General features: G+C 32.7%; 2 protein-coding genes across 6 annotated transcripts in view; one reads left to right on the plus strand and one right to left on the minus strand.

Moving 5' to 3' along the window:
- The first annotated feature begins 7,462 nt into the window (after positions 1-7,462).
- On the plus strand, positions 7,463-11,973 carry LOC138330223 (uncharacterized). Of its 2 annotated transcripts, none has more exons than XM_069277685.1 (5): positions 7,463-7,949; positions 10,323-10,595; positions 11,064-11,115; positions 11,356-11,405; positions 11,770-11,973. In XM_069277685.1, exons 2-5 carry the CDS (start codon positions 10,347-10,349, stop codon positions 11,836-11,838), a joined length of 420 nt encoding a protein of 139 aa, XP_069133786.1. In that variant the 5' UTR covers positions 7,463-7,949; positions 10,323-10,346; the 3' UTR covers positions 11,839-11,973. The 2 variants fall into 2 exon arrangements, with proteins under 2 accessions (XP_069133786.1, XP_069133785.1); XM_069277684.1 differs by having other exon boundaries at positions 7,468-7,949; positions 10,339-10,595.
- Positions 11,974-14,052: 2,079 nt separating this feature from the next.
- Positions 14,053-22,967, minus strand: part of LOC138330222 (signal peptide, CUB and EGF-like domain-containing protein 1) — a 97,445-nt gene continuing 88,530 nt past the window's right edge. For all 4 annotated transcript variants that reach the window (XM_069277680.1, XM_069277681.1, XM_069277683.1 and 1 more), the window contains 9 exons: positions 22,583-22,685; positions 22,200-22,303; positions 21,590-21,754; positions 20,862-21,029; positions 20,203-20,364; positions 19,502-19,699; positions 18,436-18,588; positions 17,881-17,960; positions 14,053-17,049 (listed from right to left, as the gene is read on the minus strand). In XM_069277680.1, coding sequence (XP_069133781.1) covers positions 16,906-17,049; positions 17,881-17,960; positions 18,436-18,588; positions 19,502-19,699; positions 20,203-20,364; positions 20,862-21,029; positions 21,590-21,754; positions 22,200-22,303; positions 22,583-22,685 — 1,277 coding nt within the window. In that variant the 3' untranslated portion in view covers positions 14,053-16,905. The remainder of the gene's footprint in view (positions 17,050-17,880; positions 17,961-18,435; positions 18,589-19,501; positions 19,700-20,202; positions 20,365-20,861; positions 21,030-21,589; positions 21,755-22,199; positions 22,304-22,582; positions 22,686-22,967) is intronic.

Below are 22,967 nucleotides of genomic sequence, written 5' to 3' on the forward strand. Positions count from 1 at the left end.
CGATAGCTTCAGCAGTCGACGGACGGGATGCAAGTTGAATGTATGAAGCTGGAAGAGGTCAGTATGAGGATGCAGGTAAGTTCATATTAAAGTATGACTTTCGTCAACTACATAATATAACTTTTCAGATATTCAGATAATCACTTGACTTAGTTACCTCCTCTTTATTTTAAACTTAAGGTTACATATGTCTATCATAGAATTATCAAGCTAATCAATCTATAATGATGATTTTGATGTCATACAAACGGTTTGCAAGTCTATAAATATATATAGAAATTGATGCTGAATGACTGGCAAAGGCGTTTATTTAAGGTTGCTAATACAAATATAGATTTAAGAAAAATATAAGAAATAAATATAAAAGTGATTTTGTTGAGAGGAATTATATTAATGTAACTATATTTGTTTCAATTTGGTGTTTAAAAATAAAGTTTGATACCTTGGTATTTGGTTAAATATATAAAGTGACCAAAAGAGCAGATTGTTGACAATCATACATTTACAGATGTCTTACATTCTTCAGTACAAGTTAAAATAGACTCTTCAAATTAATTAAACAACATTTAACCTCGCCAGTGGTTAACCTCAACATCAGTAGAAATTATTTCGTTATGTGGTTCCTTTTGGAACCGCAATAACTAATAATTTCCCATAGACGGACATGAATGAAGTTATCAACATTGATTCATGAACGCTAACCTATACAATTAAAAGAAAAAGTCATATTGCGCTCCTTTTAAATGGGGTCGCAAAATTGTATATAATTTTGCATCAAGATTGATCATAATTTACAACAAATTACATACATAATAACTTCGTTTTAACAAAAGCAAACAAGAATGGATTTTCTTTTTAAACATTGTACATTGTATATAAAATGCATAAGATGCACACTTCTGAACGTCTGCTGCCATCTGACCGAACACATTCCCTTTTCTACCAAATCTTCTGCGTAAAAGTGGTTTACCAGGAATGTTGTGTGTGGTTTGAGATCCACAAAGTTAACAAACCAATAGACCGCTGTTGGGGAAGTTACAATGTATTTAAATAACATTCGACGTTGGTGTAATGTGAATACTCATTGACGTATTATACAATTGATACCGTCAATAACTTGACAATCACAATTTGTATTGCTTTAACAAATTCTTCTTTGCTGATGTTGTTTTATCTGCCCTTGGGCAATGTCAAAGTAAAACTAAACGACGGCAATCAAGGGCATATCTGACTTATTATCAAAAGCGTTAATATACTTTCTTTGATATTAAAGACAGTGACAGCCTTCTTCTCTGTTGTCGCACTCAGAGTCTTCAGTTTTTCTATGACACAGTCAAGGGTGGATTTAGGGACATTGATAGTAACTTCTGAGGTTTACAGTATAGTACACTCTCGGGAGATGAGTCTTTGCATGAGGAATATTAGTAAAGAGGAGTTGCAAGCGGACTGTCGTATGCTTTGAATTTCGTCTTCCTAGTCGGTTATTTCTGCCATAAAGGAATGTAGACAACGAGTTAATGTGATGATTATAGAACTCAAATATTTACGCCCTTGCCAAAACATTTGCTATTCAATAAGACGAACCCAAACCAAAGTATTTTTTTTCTTTTGAATTTCTTTGAACCCCGACTGGTTCGCCCGTTGTCGGAATAATGTGATCGGGTCATCCATGAGGTGTTTACCGTCGGTGACTGTCGGTATGCTTCAGGAGGATAGCACTAGAAAATGGTCATTATTATAACGAGACATTATTTGAATATACTGCAGCCTCCCAAAATATACAAACCTTCACACGCATTTGAACTGCATACAGGACAGAGGAGGCGGTTGATAGAACGCAAAGTCAATACAACCAACCACATCCAAATCAATCTGCTTTTCAAATGTCGCTGTGTAAGTTACATTAAAAGTCAAATTCATCTATGACAATTGAAAATTAACTTTCTTTGATTTATGAGACATTTAAAGATTAGGCTTTTAAGTAAACGTCATATGTCGAATCAAACCTACCACTGAATATAATCCGCCCGAAGCCATATAATTTGAATTGACGACAATTAACGCAGATTATACTATAGTAAGATTAGTCTTTATATAGTATCATGTTTTTATAGGTCAGTCATTTTATATCTTTTTCGTTCTTTAAGATAAGGAAAACAAACACACACAAAAACAGCACGATAAAATGCCTGCTTTTTGAAAAATTACAGGTATAGCATACGATGAAATGTCTTTATTTTATATACAATGTTCATTGTATCACATAACGTTTAATGGATCTAGCTAGTTTGCACACTCTCTCTATAACAGAAGTCATAGCGGAACATAGGGTTATTTTGTGCAATACGTCAGCGGTGAGGTATATAATATTATTTCTAATGCATCTTAGCAAATTAAAAAACACAAAATCTGTTCACGGTGAATTCAAATCTTGATATCTTTTTTCTCATTGTAAAAGAATGTGAACCTTGCTTACCCAAGCGTCGAAGTCCCCATGCACTAATCAATTTATTGATAATATTGTTTCTAATTAGTCAATGAAGTATCACCTATTTTAAAGACCGATTCATTCGCACTGTACCGTATATTTTTATAGACCAATACCAAGGTGGATACAATGATTTACCAACCCGTGGAATTCATATAATCGTGGTCGACGGGTGACATATAACGTCATATCATCCCATTATGTCGGCATCAAATTATAATGTAGATTTAATAACGTGATTTTCAAAAACAAGTAAGACAATTCATCAATTGTAAAATATATCATCAGAATGGTCACGATTCATTCTAAGGGGAACAACTCCTACGTACCAGTGATCTATTTTGTGTCATTTTAATATCCATTTACTCTCCATTTGTTCCATGAGCAGACAGGGACATTTACTTGGTTTTGACTAAACTTTGAATGCTAGGATATTCGATATCTACTAAAAATTCTAAAAATCCCATGTGGTCTAACAAATCTGAAAACTAATTAAATACAAAAAGCACATGTAATGTGACCGAGTTATATTGAAACGAAATAAAAAATGAAAAAAAAAAATATTCACAAAATAAACAGAATGAAAATGATTAAATATTGCATTAAGTAGTTAGGTCTTTTTTTCTATTTCCCTTATAATTTTACACATTTTCACCACCACCTGTATAACTGTTTTATGCCGAAAGGCTTCCATTTATTGAAACAACCTTACCAAGATAAGGTAGGTAACTCCTACAAATGTGGAATTATTCGAGAGTTAAGTTATATTAAAACTTTTTATTTCACTGTTTGTAAATGACCATTTTATGCAATCGACAATGACTTTATGACTTCATAATGCTAAGTAACGGAAAATAAATGTAAGATGAAAAATAACCTGATTTGTTTTAGCCATATCAGCTATAGAAATGACATCAGGATTAATATACTTTCCTTTTTTCTGATACCTTATAATTTGCTGTTTGTTATAACGTATTTAACATACAATTTTCATTGTATCACATACGTTACATGGATCTAGCTAGTTTTCACACTCTCTATTACAGGTGTCATCGAGGAACTGAAGATTATTTTGTATAATACGTTAGCGGTGAGGTGTATAACAATATTTCTCTCATACATACACGTGTAATACTGTCTAGGGCAATACACTCATATCGCCTGAGGCTGTATTGCATGGCTACCCATGCAATAAAGTATCGAAACGTCATAGCGTCAACAAAATTACTATTTTCTAGGTACAATTATAACATTTTTTCAGAAACTAGGCTTGATTTGCTTTAAAAGATACAAACAACAGGATTTGCATTGAAAATATCATGCAATTTTCTGTATGGAGAATTAACTTATAGACGCTTTTTTCCTGAATTTATTTCAAAATGGCGAGAAATCATAGTAGTGAAATTACAATGAAACGTCGTGGTATGAGAGAAAAAATACTCTTTCATACGTAGATATGAAGGATTGGGATATTCTACCCTCGGGATCACAAAATGTTGTAAAACCCGAGGCATTTGTGACCCTTGGGTGATATTCTTATACATGGGAGCAAATTTCTAAAACATAAAATCTGTTCACGGTGAATTAAAATCTAGATATATTTTTTCTCAATGCAAAGGAATATGAACCCTGATTACCCAAGCGTCTAAGTCCCCATTCACTAATGCATATATAATATTGTTTCTAATTTGTCAATAAATTAAAGTATCACCTATTTTTAAACACCGATTCATTCGTCGTATTATATACAGAATACCGTATACCATTATGGACCAATATCAGTGTGGATACATTGATTTACCAACCCGTGAAAGTGATAAAACTGAGATCGAGGGGTGACATATAATGCCATGCCATCCCGCTATGGGATCATCAATGGTATAATGAAGATTTAATAGCATGATTTACGAAAACAAGTAAGACAATTCATCAATTGTAAAAGTCATCACCAGAATGATCTCGATTCATTCTAAGGGGAACAACTCCTACGTAACAGTGATTTTTCATATGTCATTTTGATATTCATTTATTTTCCATTTGTTCCATTAGCAGACACAGACATTTACTTGGTTTTTTTACTAAACTTTGAATGCTAGGATATTCGATATCGACAAAAAGTTCTAAAAATCCCTTACGGTCTATTGGCAAATCAAATCTAAAAACTAATTAAATACAAAAACACGTGTAATGTGACCGAGTTTTATGTCCAAGATTTGAAACGAATTAAAAAATGGAAAAAAATACCACATTGAAAATGATTCAATATTACATTTAAGTTTTTTTCCTATTTCACAATTTCATAATTTTAAAAACATTTTCATCATGACTTGTACAACTTTTTTACGCAGAAAGGCTTTCATTTATTGAAGCAACCTTACCACGGGAAGGCAGATAACTCACGCAAATGTTGAATTGCCCCAGAGTTGAGCCATATCAAAACTTTTTATTTCACTGTTTGCAAATGACCATTTTATGCAATCGACAAAGACTTCATGAGTTCATAATGCTAAATAAAGTAATATAAATGTAAAATTATCATTTTATCTTTGCCATATCAGCTAGAGAAATGACATCAGGATTAACATACTTTCATTTTCCAATACCTTAAAATTTGCTGTTTGTTATTTCGTATTTGATAAAAAGAATCAAATTAGTTCAAAACAGATTAATAACCAAAGAGGTTAAACACATTTTAACAAAATCATCAATACAAAGATAGATGAAAAATGTCGAAGAACATAAAGCTTTTTGAATATATTATACTTAATTTAATTTATCTGTTTATTTATTTTTAAAAGATCGCTTCATTTCGACAGTCACTCTAAGAGAGGGCTATATCCAAAATAAATCAGAAGAGAACCATCACTAGCATAAATCTACTGTAAATCAATTTATATAACAAGTGTAAACGTAAGAATGCTAAAAAATCATGCTGATATATGCCGTCAATGATTTGAAGTTATTAATGTTAGTGTGCATTGTTCCAATATAATAAATATTTATTTGTTTTCATACTAAATCCAGCTCTCTGATTGGCAGATACTTTTTCTTCATATACTATGTAGAAAAAAAACGAGAATGGCGCGAAATCCGCCGTAATCATGACGTCAAAATAGACACGTCGACGTTGCGTATTGATTAAGAAAAACATAATCCGTTAGAAAATCATTGGAATCGTACGTTTAAACGTACTTTATGTTATCAAATAGTCTGAAAAATTTATTATAAGCATTGATGTAACTATTTTTTAACTTCATATGGTTACATTTTGTTTGCAAACCTTGTGTGCGAATCCGCTACGCGGATTCCTACAGTTTGCAAACAAAATTTCTTTTATACCTCTATGAAGTTAAAAAATAGTAACATCAATGCTTAAATGAACATTTCATTTTGTACCCCGTGGTATGGATGATATATGGACCTCACTGCTGGGAGACTAGCATTCTGGACATTCCAGGGGAAACTTTTAAGTACTGTCGTGATATACACCCAATAAAAAATATTTCATTGTAAAACCGAAGGCTGTGTCTTCGACGAACAATAATACAGGTACTTTGGTCATTAGATGTACATCAAAGCAGTCGAATACTGAGACTCTGTAGTTGACTGCATGGCTTTCAAATTTTGGCCTCGCTCTCATCAATATCTTCAAAAGAAGAATATGAAGGCATATGATTTGTCAGTTTTTCTTCTGAAATGCCTTCAGTTTTCAGAAATATTCCAGGGGTGGATATTATGACAGTAAAAATAACCCGTAGAATATCGAGGATGGGAGACTAGATATAGTTGATTTATGGACATCACTGTTAGATGACGAAATCAATAATACCTTCAATAATACCTCTTAAACATTGCATTTTAACTCTATTTCACCCAACAAGTTTCTGACATGTACTTGGATCATTAAACGATCAAACTCACATTAGGCAAAGTACATTATTATAAATGTACCATTTGCCCTATATACAGAACTTTGAATCGTCATTGAACTGGCTACTAGAAGGATTTATACAAGTTTCAAGCTTAGATTATGATTAAGTCGATATTGGAAATACATGTATATTATATGCAGGTTAAAAGTCAAAAGTATATATAACTATTTTCTTAGCTGCTTAACTGTGTGGCACTATTATATAATACAAGCACGGTCAAGATTTCTTTGAATTGGTAACTCAGATTTGGCCTTCATTTGTATGGCGAGTATGATTTAAACGTTATATTCACCCTGAGAGGTTCTAGCACAGTAAAACTGGAGACATTTCAGGAGCTTGAAAATAAAACTGATAAATTAAAGCTTTACGTTGCCTTACATGATAATTGTTTGTGTGATATGACACAGGGGTATATTGGTGTAAGTACCATTGCTATATCTTAACACTTCACTAATTTATAGTGCTCACTGCTTCTTTTAAGATATGTAGTCTATTTAATTTTCCTAGCGGTCTTTCCCTTGCGGGATCCAATTATAGCTATGAAAGGGACATTTTTTAAACATACAAGAGTTTTTGTAAAACGATAGGGCAAAAAGGGAGGAAATATGAAATAAACATGATTAGGTAAACAAATATCTAAACGATATGTAAACAACAACGAGAAAATAGCTTAATTCATCTGGCAGTCTTTCGGAAAGCTTCAGTTGATAAATATTTAAGAACATTAAATTAAAGCAAACTTAATACAATATCGAAATTATAATACGTGTATATCAGGTAATATATATATATATCGGAACAGACATGATCGAGAAAAGACATAAAATTGACATTTATCTACTGTAATGTTGATAAGTATAGTTTATGATTTTTGATGAAGTTGATAGTGATTTAATGACCATATAAACTTCTGGTCTGTGATTTATTGATTTAATAGTAATTTTCCCCTTAGGAACACAAAATCGACAGAGTTGTTCAAAGTAAAGTAGAAAGCTTACTTTGTTTTGACGGTAGCGGGGTGGTATTTAAACCGATATAGGTGACAAAACCCGCCCATTGAAGCAGACATATTGGTTATTATATAAACATACCCACTCGTTATAGCAGGCATGAGTTGAAGTACTCGAATTAATCATGGTACAACAAAAGCGACCTAAAATGACGGGGTCACAATGTCAGTGTTAGCGAAAAGACCCTCACTTCGGTTAAAACGCAAAGCCGTGAAAATCATATTCAAATCTGGCTGAGCCTAAAATCCGATCAATCTTGTGGTCTACCTGATATCGTGAGGACAGAATGGTGGACTCGTAGCATTTTAAGGACATACCAGTGAGAATATGTTGATGTTTTTAGTATTTGTTTGATGTTGATTAAAGTTTACAGATGTGTGCGGCAAAAGAAATTATTTAAAAGTTAACAGAGCATTTATTCATCTGTGGGGCCTCCTGGAAGAAATCTTCAGTGGGATGATTGACTGAAATCGACAACACAGAGAAGGAACAGGATTTAGATCGTTATCTATCTCTTGAGTAAGTAGAAGTTTGTAATCTGCATCATGTTTAGCTTATTATGTAACATATAGGTAATATAGAAATATATATATGTGTCATGGAGGAATCGTAAGGTATTTAGCGCTGGTGTAATGTATCTACTTGTTAACGTACTAACAACTTAGCTAATATCATTGTTTTTTTTTGTTTTTTGTTGTTGTTGTTGTTGTTGTAATGCTTATTTTATATATATTTCTTTATTATTATTATCATTATCTGTATTGTTTGTAAATGCAAAGAGTAAATACGGTTGATATTTTTATGTATTATGACGTATTGAACAGTTTTATTTCCAATAATTCAATATAGACGTATAACACCGTAACACAAATATGACTCACCTACTACACAGATAAATATTATGCTAGTCTAATTTTTAACTATGCTAATCATAAAAATTGGATAGCGTCAAAGATGTCGGCAAGATGCCAAAGAAAGACACACGATAATCTTTCTTTCTTTTCACATGATAGTGAGATAAAAGTTACTGACATCCAGACTGGCTCACGCATTGATGTTTTCTTCATAAATCTATCAGATGGATATATATATACAATGTTATTACAAATACACTTTTGCATGTGTATATAAAGGTTATCAGTGATATAACAGAATAAAATTCGAGTTTAAAAAAAGGATTAATATTTTTATGTGATTTTTATACTGTAATATATATAGCCAATATTTATATAATTATAAGATTATATTTCCATATCAAATCAGTGATATTAAAACATAATATCCATTAAAGTGACATTTTTAATAAATTATTATATTTCATAAGATAGTTTATTCACTTATTAAAAAAATGATTATCAAACGTATCAAATAATTGATGAGTTCTTGGTAGTTTTCAAATGAATACCGAGTATCTCATACTTTCTGTAGATTACACTAAACTTGTCATAACCGCATTGTGTTGCGATGTATTGCCTGGGTAAACATGTAATGAAGTCACCGACGAATTGGGTATATTACATTTGATCAACTAGCCCTATATGAATTACCTGGTATCGATATTAATATGGGTGTCAAGCTAGTTGAAACAAAAAATTTAAAATCGTGTCTGTAAATCACGAACTTTATCTATACAAACTTTGAAGTTTTAAATACTTTTTAACATATATTTTATGTATACTTTGTTATCTTGACGTAGAGTAATTTCATGAATCAATGATTCAAACATTTCATATTTGCTATGTACATATTTCCTACCGAATGAACCCTATCAGTTCCTGATCAATCACACCGCCATTGTAATACGATACATCATATAATTAAAAAATAAGAATTTAAGGAAACACGTTCAAGACATGTTTGTAAATGTCCAGTACATATCAATCAAATAGGAGTGAAGTATTTAAACTGAATCGATTAAATATTGACACTACCTCACCTTGGGATTTAATAATATTTACGACCCGTTTAAAAGACATATGTCCTGAATGGTAAGTTTCGGTTTGATAGGCATATCATTTCCCTTGCTGTACACGGATACACACAATAGCCTATTGTGATATCACAAACCTTAATCTCTTGCACTTGGATTTATTACTGGAGTCAATCGGGTTAATTTCAAGTCGGGATCGTTCTATTGATCAGTATTCAAGCATATTCGAATACACTAAATAAAAAAACCCTGCTTGAGAACTAAGAAATACATGTTCCTCTTCTGTTCAGACAGAATATTAAAACACACTTCATAAAATTGATAAAACAAAGTGTTGATATAGTCTGTCATTCTACTAACAAGCAATTATATAACATAAAACCTGTAGCTCAAGGCATTGTTAATGCCAATTCAACTAAAGAGGTACATATGCGTTATCCCGTATTTCATCTTTGCTTAAGGGAGTTCGTCGAAAATCATTCTTTAAATAGAGGATATTTCATGAGTGGCTATGTGATATGAGATTTATCAAACTAGTTCAATAAGTTTATTTAACGAGTTTGATAAATTTCATATTCATAGTCACGAGTGTAAGATTCTATTTATCACATAACTATTTATTTATAGAAATAGAAGTAAAACTTTAAATTCATCCCTATATAAAACAGTTTTGGATGTCACGTTTTCGTCTTCAGAGGCAATCACGTGACGTCATTAATAGGAGGTTAGGGGGTTGAGGTTGAGGGGGCAATATTTATGACATGGCTGGACGATCAAGTTATGTGATAGATATTTACCCGGGGGGGGGATATTCTGTTCTTTTGTCCTTATAAAACAAAGATGTAGTAATAAAAGATTTTTAAGGGAAATGCATATTCAGATTTATATTTAAAACCTATACACTGTTTGATAAAGTAAAGTCATTTAAACTGAAGTATCTTTAACTTTTTCTGTACATTTAGATATATCTTTCAACAGGTGGCGATATGGAGCCACGGTATTTACGGGAAGTTACAGTGGGTTACCGGCCCTGCGCATCACCGGTACTTCACGAGAGGACCTTTAACCTCCGCACGATGTCAGCATGTTCATCAAGATCAGGAACTCTTCGATCACCTTCGCCACGTGTATCTGTGGTGAAGTCACGCGCGAGCTCGGCCCGTCCCTCTATCAGTCTAGACATTAGGGATAGAATGATGACAGAGTTAAGATTTTATTTCGGCAAAGACGAACGTGTAAGTATTAAATTGATAGTATTACGGGAGTTAGCGCCCCTGTCTTGGTTTCTAGGAAGTATCTGTTCTTCTTTCTTGGTATTTAAGCGAATATCAATTTGGTTTTATGTCAATGCCATTCGCCTTGATTTATGTAATATTTACATTAATTATCAAGTCAAAGTGACGTATTTTGGGCCATAGATGGTGTCCAAAATGTGACCATTATTTCGTCTTTAATGTAATTGTAGACCAATATACTAAAAATGTACATAATTAAGCAATATTATTTTTCATATATTTGGCACTAGAAATGCTGCGCAAAAATAAACTGTGCTAATTTTATATATGCACACCGTTTGTACTACTAGCCAGTTCAGGTACACTGTACTATTAGCCAGTTCACGATCGCTCTTGCGTTAATATTTGCGCCAAGATAATTTCATAAGTATACAGTACTGATAATTGACACATTGTTTTCATTTTTAGTTTAACTTCAGGAAGACATTTGCAACTAAATCTACAGTCAGATCTGTGGCAAGTACGTATCAGTCTATAAAACAATTGTGCGGTACTATTACATGTTTGAAGAAAATATGATTTAAAAAAATGAATTTCAATAGAATGAAAATAATGTTTGATTTAAAAACATCAAAATTTATGAAAATAATGTCTTTCGTATAAAGATGTTTAGATAAAACATGTTGAGTGAACAATGCATCGTGTTCTTATAATTCAAAGCTATTACTGCATTATAATTTCGAACACGTTCTGTTTTCAGATAATAATTACCACACAAATACCAACGATGCAAGCAGACAGATGTTTAGAGTAAGTTAGACCTTTTAGATTTTATTTTGTCATATGTGTACATTATGTAAGAATAATATTATAAAAAATATAATATTTGTGAATATTTTGATTGGATAAATCATGCCAATTATATAAAAATTACTACAGGAGAAATATCAAAGTGTTATTATCCAACGTTTACCTAGTTAGATATCTATACATTTTGACTAATGGAATAATTATAAGGAAAGAAAAAAATCAAGTTATTTTAATTAGTCACCAGAGAACATTACTAAAGTCCAGATAACAAAGAAAACAATGTTCACTACTTATTTCTTTATAAAGTATTATCTTCTGTTTCCATTGCAACTTAATTAATGTTTGAATTATCAATCATTTTTAGTCTTCCCTTGGGAGCCCGAGAAGACGGATATTTACCAGAGGTGTTCTTGTGGGAAGTGTTCGAGTATAACTAATATTTCTAAACATTATTAATGGGGTACTGAAGACACAGTTGTTCAAAGTAGCCATACCACAAGTCGCAAAAGACAGGGCTGCTGTCAGTCGACATATCTAGATTTATTCGTTCATAAAGCAGATAACTCACCTCGTGAAAGCAGATAACTCACCTCGTGATAGATTATAATCGACATTATTAAGTTTTATCAAGTTTCGTAAAATGGTTATGTTCACAGTGTAACCAATTAATACAGTAAAATCCTATGGATACTACTGGAATTAATATTAAGCAAAAACAAGTGCAATGTTATCGCATTGGTGTCACCTGAACAATGTCTGAAATACAAGAAATGCAAGAAAAAAGAGAGGGAAAAGGAACGGAGCAAAGACGGCGCCCTGGTGCACATATATCACCCTCTTAAAATGTACGATGTTGTGGGATTTATAGACATTGAAAATGGAAACAAATCGAGACGAGTCAAAGAAAGGTTATACTGACATGTTTGGAATGAAGAATTCATAAGAAGACGAGGATACCTCATATAATTCGACTGCATCATGAAGCGCCAAACTTTTAAAAGGTGTGAAATTGCAAGGCCTCTGGAGTGTATGGAAAGACATGCATTGTGTTAACTGAAGGAACGTTATTTCATTATACAATGACGGTTACGATTTCAAATGGATATGAAATCATATTGAACTTCGACAGATATGAGTAGAAAGACAGACCTAACTTATTCATTCTAACCTTGTATAGGATTTATGTTTGATTTGTAGCACACTTGTTTGGTAATTTTTGATTTAGAGGGAATTGGAATCGCCTGGGTACTCCTCTAGATTGAATGCTATTTAAAAAGGAATTGTCAGGCTAAGATGATAGTGTTTGTCACCAATATTATACACTATATCATGTTAAATCGAAATACAATAAAATATCGTGATATATTCATTTTACGCATGCTTTCAATATTGCTCAAGCCTTATGGATATGCGTATCAAGGTTAATACTTGTAGATTTGTAACAGGCTTGGTTTATCACAATGATTTGTTGTAGGAAATAAATTTTGACTGAATTGTATATTATTTACCAACGATTCAAAGAAAATATTAACGGCTATTTTCGTAGTTCTTATAACCAATGTGTTATCATAATATATACATATTTATGAAATGGAATTATTTCACAAATACCTCATGACTGTTGTAATTGCTCAATGGGATTAATTCATGTACCATGTGATAACATTTGTACGGAGTAGTATCTCCAGCAGTGATGGAACGTAATTATTTGTAATCTTCCCTCTTAAATGACATTAGCGTGGGATATCATGTTTTGACGTTATTCCATCACCAATAGAAACAGTAGTCCCGCAAACACGTTATCGGGTATCACATGATACGTGAATATTCGAATGGTTATTTTGCCTTTTGAACTACTGTTGTAAATTATTCAGCTGATGTAATTCTAATGTATTTTACCTAATAGGTATCTCCATATTTGGAAACTGATTTTACTTTAGAAATTCATAACTAACCAGTCAAGTAGACAATTTTATCTCGGACTCAATCTGGCCCTGCAGGTAGGGCGTTAGAATTGTACCTGCTGGCCCTATTGCATGATCGTAAAAGGCGACTAAATTTAGGATCTTATCTTTTCTCTTCTTCCTAACTGACTTTATCCTTCCTAATGCCTCCCTTGGCACCGCCTCACTTTTGGCCTTGAGTTGAGCGTTCGCCCCTGTGAGGAAGGCTCTGGGTTCTGTCCCCTGGCCGAGACACACCAAAGTCTGTAAAAGTGGTAGTTTCTGCTCCTGCTTAGCGCTCAGCAAAAATGGAGTGGGACGACTGGTTCGCCCGTTGTCAGTATAATGTGACCGGGTGGGGTGTGTTGCTTGGTGTCTTCGGCGGCATGCTTCAGTGATATAGCACTATAAAAAGGGCAAAAGTTCCACTATACAAGAAGACACAACATGAATATACCGCAGTCTCCTGAAACACGCACCTCGCACAACATACACGCAACACACCGCATACATGGGAGGCCGTCCTTACATGACCATAGCTGTTAATAGGACGTTAATTAATCAAACAAACAATCGGACTCAATCTACTACACACAGAGAGGGGGGTCGTTTCAAAAGTTTTTGTTCATTTATTCGGATGTTTCTTACACAAATGCATACGCATTATAAATATAACGAAGAAATAAAGATAAAAAAGACGCTAACTCTTGACAAGCTTTTATTTTTAAGAGAAGATTAATGTCATTTTGAATATGAATGTTCTTTCTCGGAAGTCTTCATCCGAAGCATAACTGCTACATATGCGTTTGTTAACCTTCAACACTTCGCTTCTATGACCATACTTCATTATGAAATAACTCAATACCTACATCTCGAATAAGCAAGCAGAAGTTTACGTTTTACATGGTGTTTCAGGGCAGTGACTCTAGGCTTAGATCTGATTCACTACCCTATATGAACGCAATCATATTAAATTACTATCTAGATTCATACGATACTGTGTGCGTACAAATTTTAGCGGTAACAATTTTTAGCGTTTTTTTGCGTAAGAAATTTTGCGTTTTGCGGTAAAATTTAATGCGATAATTTTTTTTCCTGTACAAAGTTTATATCGAAATTATTAAAAACATGAAACCTTATCACTGCGCAAAAATTTTCAAAGTAAAATTTTGCGCTAAAATTTCATTACGCAAAAAGGATACAGTATGTTTACAGTAAATTAGTATATACAATGAGAATAATAATAGAAATATTAAGAACATCGCTTTAAGCACAAATGAATTTGAATTTGAACTTTGAAATATACATATATATCTTGCCTATCTACATTGTAGCAAATACGTATTACATTTGTAAAGCAGTACATCGCGTCATAATGGTATGTCAGTCATGCCGTTATTTCTTTTACAATTTGATTTAATGTAAATGTATTTTACAACAAGGGTATCCAACGTCTTGTAATATCACTTCAAGTTTGAAGGTTTATTCGAACCCTTGGCTATTGGCTTGTTCATACTGTATATAACTGTATCAAACTTTTCTCTGAATAAGAACGGCGACCATAACTGTTTAAATGTAACTTAACTGTTTACTCGAAATACACATGTATCAAATAAGCATATAAATCAAAATAAGCTGCAGCATAGAATAAATAAACAATATAAAAATACACCAATTTGTAAATGATAGACACTTCGAAATCAACTTACAATAAGTAAAATAAATTAAAACAATACAACATTTCGGGTGAGTTCGATATGATATGACTAAACTTTCAGCTGATCGATAAATATTTGACTAAACAACCCGTTCTTCTATGAATACGAATGAATTATCTCCCTTATCAGATTAACGTGGTGAGAAAATGTACATTCAATGATACATTGATATTTCTTACACACACAACAAAATAAAAAAAAACTGCTAAAAAATTTGCTCTGATTTTTCCGCACGGAATTCTTCAAGCTAAGTTCAAATTTTATCAATTCCAAGAAAATATTTTTTTCGTCTTTGCATATTTCAGTAATCTCCCTTGCGCGTAGGTATCGAATGTGACATGACTACGAGGAATATTACATCGGTTGTGTTAAAACATACGACGCTATACTCATATAGATATCACGTAACAATCAGCACCTACACACAAGGGCAGAAAACTTAGTAATATGCAAATATACATATTTGTTGTTGTTTATCTAAATTAAAGATTCCTTAACCACAACCATTAGTTATGTTTAGTATTAAATGATCAGCTTTAAGTACATGTGCCATTCGTGCGTTCATTAAAGTAGTCTGTTATATGTTGAAGACTAAATCTGTAGGATTAGAGTCGGGTGTACCTCAGAATTATATTTAATGATGTTTTGTCAAGCAAGGGTACCGAAAATTATTTTATCGTTATAAAGAAATTGGACATCAAAAACTCTTTATTTTAAAACTCTTTATTTCTAAATTTTAAATATTTTGCTGGCTCTACTTAAATGGCATAACATAACCCAAAGAATAAGAAACTTTGAGGGAAATTTGCTGTGAGAGTGACACTTTTATACCATTGTAGATGTATGTTTTTATTCTGTATGTACTTTGTATTAATACATTACATTCCATCTTTTCATATTACAGAGTAATCAGTTCTTGTGACGTCATTAGTTTATGGGAGAAAATTACGTAATTACGTCGTTTTCTCTGGAAACATATGACGTTATGCTCATAAATACATGACGAACAATTTAAACCTACCCTTTAGGGCAGATAACTCTGTAATATGTAAATGCAGAATAAATATCATAGCGATTCCTGACACTGTCAAAAACCATTCCTCATTAATACATGGGTAGTTTACAACATTACTACTACGAAGCATATTGTAGATCAACTATACGTGCAGCATGTTCATTGATGCACAACAACCTTGACCACATCATGAATTCCTCCTGTCGATGAAAGCAGTTCCAGATGAAGTGCGTGCTCACTTGGAGTCCAGGTAAAACAACAAAGTATTGCACAAATCCATCGGATTGCGATCGGTAACATACTCTCCATTTTGTATATTTCCATGGAATATGTTACGAATGCGATATGGCTCTGTGGTCAGCCGGCACGTGATCTCCTATCTATAATTTGGTTTTTAACCTCTAACAGGTAACGATACATACACTGTTCCTTTGTCTCACAAAGTAAAGTTTCTGTATAAATATACATATTGTAATATTTTACTCTTTACCAACGTTCAGATATCATACAAGTCGACTTATGGATCCTTTAAAAGGTAGGAGTATTTACATCATGATTGAAAGATCCTCCTCATGTAATCAATCCCACATTTCTTTTTATTCACAAATTTTGCGAAAAGACATCAATGGAAAAACATTATTTTTACTTTAGTAAATATGCAGGGTGCTACACATTATCACACTTTTGCACGAAAAAAACGTGTCGAAGTTCCATCTTTTATGCGTACTGCAAATCCTTTGGAAACACAAATCGGGACTTTCAAACCAATACCAGTCATCTGAGTGAATCTTTCCAACATTCCTTACACAACACTGAGATACCAATTAAGTTCTAAGGAAACGAGTAACCTTAGATGTCAGTAATTTTATAAAAGATTCCGGCATCATCGTACGGGACGCGTTGGCATATTTGAAGTAGTGATATGGCTGTGCAATCACTTCCATTAGAACACTTAACATCTTTCTGTCCTGAAAAAATAAAACAAAGTGGATTTGTCAATTGTAATAACCAATAAAAAGCAAATTAGAAAATATCAAAGAAAGAAATAATCATCTGCATAATTTATTTCCAAGGAATCGTATTTCGATTATGTTAATTCCTTTATGAGACTATATGGAGCACATTTTCGAAACTAACTTGAATCAGAAAAGTCGTTAAATGAATCAGCTAAATATATATCTTTGAACCAAAACTAATCTTTACTGAAAGGAACGATTTGAATACATAGTTAGTCGTAAGGAACGATTTGAATACATAGGAACGATTTGTAAGTCGTAAATGAATTAGCTAAATATGTATCGTTGAACCAAAACTAATCTTTACTGAAAGGAACGATTTGAATACATTGTATTGCATCAAAGACAGAAATATACGTATTACAAAATGGTTCGTAGTTTTTTTAATAAGTCATGCTAAATTCTAGCCATCTTTTGCCTGTCACTCTCGTAATCCCGTGTTTGTGGGTAGTAATAATTTGTGGGTTTTTTTTTTTTTTTTTTTTTTTGCGAGATTAACGTCATTTGCTTTGAACATAAGTCTTTTTCACACACACACAAATGAAGATATGTGTAACACATACCACATTTGCAGATAACTCTGTTGTATGTAACGATTAGGTATATGATGTAGACTTATCCTTGTCGTATCAATTAGGATAAAATTATCATTACACGTTAATCGTATTTTGACAACTATTCCAAACTGATCATGATAACTAAAAATTTGAATTGCATATATTAATAATATTTTCTTTTTATGATATTATTTATTAGTTTCATGAAAACATGAAATAAGCTTACCTTTAGGATTGATTGGTGTTGATAAGAGTCATAAAGACGTCCGTCTCTCACGATGTCTTCTATTAATTGTTGGTAATCCTCTGTTCAAACGTCAAAGTGATTTCGATTATCATGCATTGCTTCTTGTAACGTGCATTTTTATTTACTTAAGATACATTATCATCTCAAATTTAAAATATGCATCAATATTTGTAACGTCATTTCTAATTGAATGAAACAATAGCATAACGATTTACTGGACAAAAAAATTCCAGGTTTATGTAGAGCAAATTGTCCATTTTTTAATATTGATTTTTGTTTTATAAAACATAGCATAAATAAATGCATTCATTATAATGTGTAACTAAAAATGCAATAACATTTAGCCTATAATGATAGTCGAAAGCAATTGAGCATCAGAAGTTCCCGTTGTAAGTTTATATTAATACTTTCTTGATATTATAATGTTCATATTCAAAACTCGTTCTCATATTCAATGTTTTCTCTTACAATACAATTTTTTTAAAGATTTCATTTGTTTAAATGATATATCCGTGAATTATTTCGTATACATACCGTTATATGTAACAAATGGAATGGAGAAACCGCCTGCCGAGTTCTGTCCGTTTGATTTAAACTTGATCCATAGTCTATGCGTCTGTGATGTAAATGCTATAGGTTTCTCTGTGCTCTCACAAGCTTCGTATGTTGTCAATGAAGACGCCTTCTCTGAAACAAATAAAGAAAATGACATAAAATAAAGGGAGTGTTTCAGGAAATCCGCATGCAGTGAAAATGGTTAATTTACATATAAATAGTTTCTTTAAAACGAGGCTAGGCTAGTCCGCGGGAGCGGAAATGCAATCTTAAAACCAGAGGCTATTGGGAAATAAACTGCTTTCGTAATGATCAGTATGTTGTACGACAGCTGAGAACATGTGGCATCCATGATCATAGTGATGTCAATTATATTACACCTGATCTAAATATAAGATATCATCATTCGCATACTATAAACCAATTAGCGTTCGCGTATACTATATTTTACGTCTTTGTTAATTTCAACAGATAGACAAATACTTTAATTCATTATTAATAGCTGCTAAAGAATATTTTATTTCACAATTACCTTTGATACAATTTTTATTCGCGAAATATTTGAATTTGTGTTTGATTTTGTTTCCGCACAATTTACAAAATTACGCAAAGAAATGAATCTAGTGAAAATAAAGGGACTTGCAGTGCGTAGACAGATAAGAAGAACAAATGCAAAAATAAAACATCTTGAATACTAGTAAAAGTGTTTTATGAAAACAAGTTATAAAACTATGTTAGAGTAGTCTCCCCTGACTTGACATATTTGATCGAAATATTAACTACCTTGTATACACAATGTATCAATTTATTTTGAATGGATAGGAATGTCTGAGAGGGAATAATGAATAAATAATGAGTATATATGTAACTAATGTGGAATGTTGAAAATTTGTGTTCAAGATTAGAATAATCTATTAAGAATATGGAAATTGGTGTGAGAGGCCTTCTTTGAAAGGAAAATATTGTTATTTATATATCTATCGAAAAAATTTGAAAGAAAAATAAGTTAAACTAAGAATATGGATTAATCGAATCAGGGACTAACTTGATTTTCTCATAACGAGGCTATCACCACACTGATCTTCTCTGGGTAGGAACACTTCCGGTATGATGACGAGTATCCGGCGTTTTTTGCTCGGTTTGATCCTCCAAATACACTCCATATTGTTGGGGTAGTTTCCAGGGTAGTTAGGGCTTTGTATGAATCCCTGTAATCTTCCTATCATCCCACCGCATTCGGCATCTTAACGAAATATAGGAAATTAACTAATATATGTAAAATGCCCAAAGATATAAGTGATGATCCTTGAAATAGGGAATTATACTCGATATACACTACAATGCATTTTCTTTAACTGGAATATATTCAGTGATTGTCTGAAGCAATACATATATTTAAAATTAAAATAAATATTAGTAAAAGATACAAATGGTGAAAAAATACAATGTGTAAGAAATATAATAAAAACGACGAAATTTCTTGCGAGTGCTTTTGCCCATCAATGGATCCTTCAGGTGTAAATAATAAGTGTTAGACACATACGAAGTGTTTTTATTATTTTTCTTAGAATAAATTTAAGAAGCTTTAATCGTTAATGGGTTAGGTTTGATAACATACATGTAGTTTCTTCGTTTCTTTATATAAGATGTGATGCATGTTATTGTTTCTATCTTTATATTCATATGGAATTTATATATATTCACTTTATTTTTTATATTATATAATATTAAATACATGTATCTAACCTTTACAATCCGTGCTGTTCATAGTTGCTGGCGAGTCGGTGATGGTGGATCCCGGACATGCGTAACAGAATGTTTGACCAGCATCCGGTTGATAACTAGCAATGGGACACTGCTTACACGTGTGACTTTGGACGTCGTAGAAATTCCCCGGAGTACACGTAACTACAATGATATTAACACCAAAATGTTCAATTTTATACATGGTCATGTAATTCATGCTTGTAATACGATCTTATGTATTTGTTGCAGCAACATTTTATGAATTCTAAATAAAAGCCATCGGTAGTGTGACATTTTAAATTTTACTAAGCGATTGGTATCTATATGCCATATGAGTCGAAAGTAGCATCTTGAACGAATATAACTATATTTTGAAATGCTAAAGCTATGGGACACTGCTTACACTTAAACTACACCCATTAAATAGAGGTTTCTTAGAATATCCACTTTTGTGGTTGATGAAATTTGAGCAAAATTAAACGAGAGCAGGTTTAGAGTATCAACGGGGTAATATACAAATACCTGATTACTGGGAAAAAATAACGAAGTGGACATGGATTCCAGTTATTAGCACAAAATACATCTAGTATGAGCATAATTCAATATCATTTGTAAATTCTACATAACGTATTGATAGTGATGCGGTGCTAAGACGCTACCTCTTGGTGAACACTCTGCAAAGGTTGTCGCTCCGTCACCACTTGTAGTCAATCCTCCTCCGCACGGGAAACAAGACGTGCGTCCGTACTCCGGTCCGTAAGTCCCCGATTGACACGGAGTACAAGGTTTTAGACCATCATGCGAGAACGTGCCTGGTTCACACAACACTGTAAAGATAATTACAATTATTTAAATGGAAAGCTACGAGAATACTATATCAAGGGTGAAATATTTATCTTATTTAATTGATGTAACATTTATGTAACAGTAAAATGTAGCGACCAGACCGAGATTCGAACCCGGCACCTTCGAACACTAGCCGAATACCAATCCCGCTACATTTGCAAATGCAGGGGAACAGGGAAATACAGGTTTCTGTCTAGTGCGTCGAATAGGAATCGAATCAGGGTATCCAATTTGATAAACCTAATGTCCTACCGACTAAGTTAAAAAAGCATGCTCCGTCAGCTGAGTGAGAGACTTATTTATTTAACACTATACACAATCCACACCGACCCGCTCCTTTTACACTATTTCTCCTGTTTTTCTTGACATTTCCTAAAACTAATCCCGAAATTCTCTTTTTTAACCGAAGGTGGGTTATTTACATAGGCGCCAGTAATTTCTTTCGATTACCCCGACCGACAAATCAAGCCAGAGTCTCTACCGACTAAACAAAGAAGTATGCTCTGACAGCTTGATAACTTTCCTTTTGCAACATTCTTACCTGTACACTCTGCTGTGCTTTTTGCTCCTAGAACTCCGACCCCAGGGATACGGTTGGGACATTTTATACACGACGTTTGTCCTTCCTGGTCCTGATAAGACCCTCGTGAACACTGGGTACAAATACCCAGCTTCCTCTTGAAGTATGTCCCAACACTGCAGGCAACTAGAACAATGAAGGTAGATTTGGTGGACATTGATTTGATATGTATCTAAATAATATTTAAGCAGTTGTATTTATTTAGCGCATATTACGCTAAAATATGGTTGCGTAAATTGTAATCACAGTTTGACAACAAGTTTTGCTAATGTGTAAAAATGTGATTGCACTAACATAAGTACATGCCAGACATATATGTTAAAGACCCCCTGACTCAGTATTTATCGAACATATCATAGTTTTAATGTTACTTGAAATCACCAAATCAATTTTGATAGCTTCAATAACTTAGATATCCTAAGGATGTTCATTTGAAAATTGATTTGCAACTATGTCACTTGAAAAAAAGTATCTTTGGGTTTTTATCTAGCCAACAATCTATCCTTGTTGAACAATGTTCTCACCAGACAGTATTTGCCTGAATCTTTATTGATACTTTAAAGTCGCTTACCACATTGGTCGCCTGCCATCACTTTGCCTTCAGGACATTCAAAATTCACCGCTTTTTTGTATTTAAATGACTTCTTTATCACAGTCCGACCTTCTCCTTCGTAACTGAAATTATAAAATATTATCAATATGACACTATGTAACTGTTATTAGTCAATTTTTGGAGTCATTTGCATAAAGCTAAACCTTCTAACGAACCATTGAGTGTAAAAAGTACATTTTACTTTGCTTATCTTTAATTACTTTTAATGCTAATTATACCGCTCATTTGCGGGAAAAGACATTGCATGTGTTTATCAATATACATATTTATAATTGCATTTTGTGTATGACTTTTTATATATATCTTCAAATTTGTATCACATCGTCTTTAATTTCACATACCTCACCACAAACTGGGATTTATTTATGAATTTCTTCATTCGCTTTAATAACTTTTTCAGTCGTCTCTCAGTCCTCTTTTTCGTGCATTTAAAGTCACATTTTTCTGTAAGAAAACATAAGAAAGGGAATTTAGCAACATTAATTACATGTTTTTGTTTTTAGACAAATGACAATAAGTGTAAATTACCGATTAAAAAACATCAATCCATATTACATGTGATTTTTAAAGATAGTTATAAAATCGCTAAAAACGTTAAATATATATGAAAATGTCTCAATGGATTTTTTTTGGCCAAAATTTTGAATCGTTTGACTCTGGAGTCACCATTTGCGATAGCAATTCAAAAATTTCAATAGACCAATAATCAACATCACTTGATGATAT

Source organism: Argopecten irradians, chromosome 8, assembly GCF_041381155.1.
Source record: "Argopecten irradians isolate NY chromosome 8, Ai_NY, whole genome shotgun sequence".
Classification (NCBI taxonomy): Eukaryota; Metazoa; Mollusca; class Bivalvia; order Pectinida; family Pectinidae; genus Argopecten; species Argopecten irradians.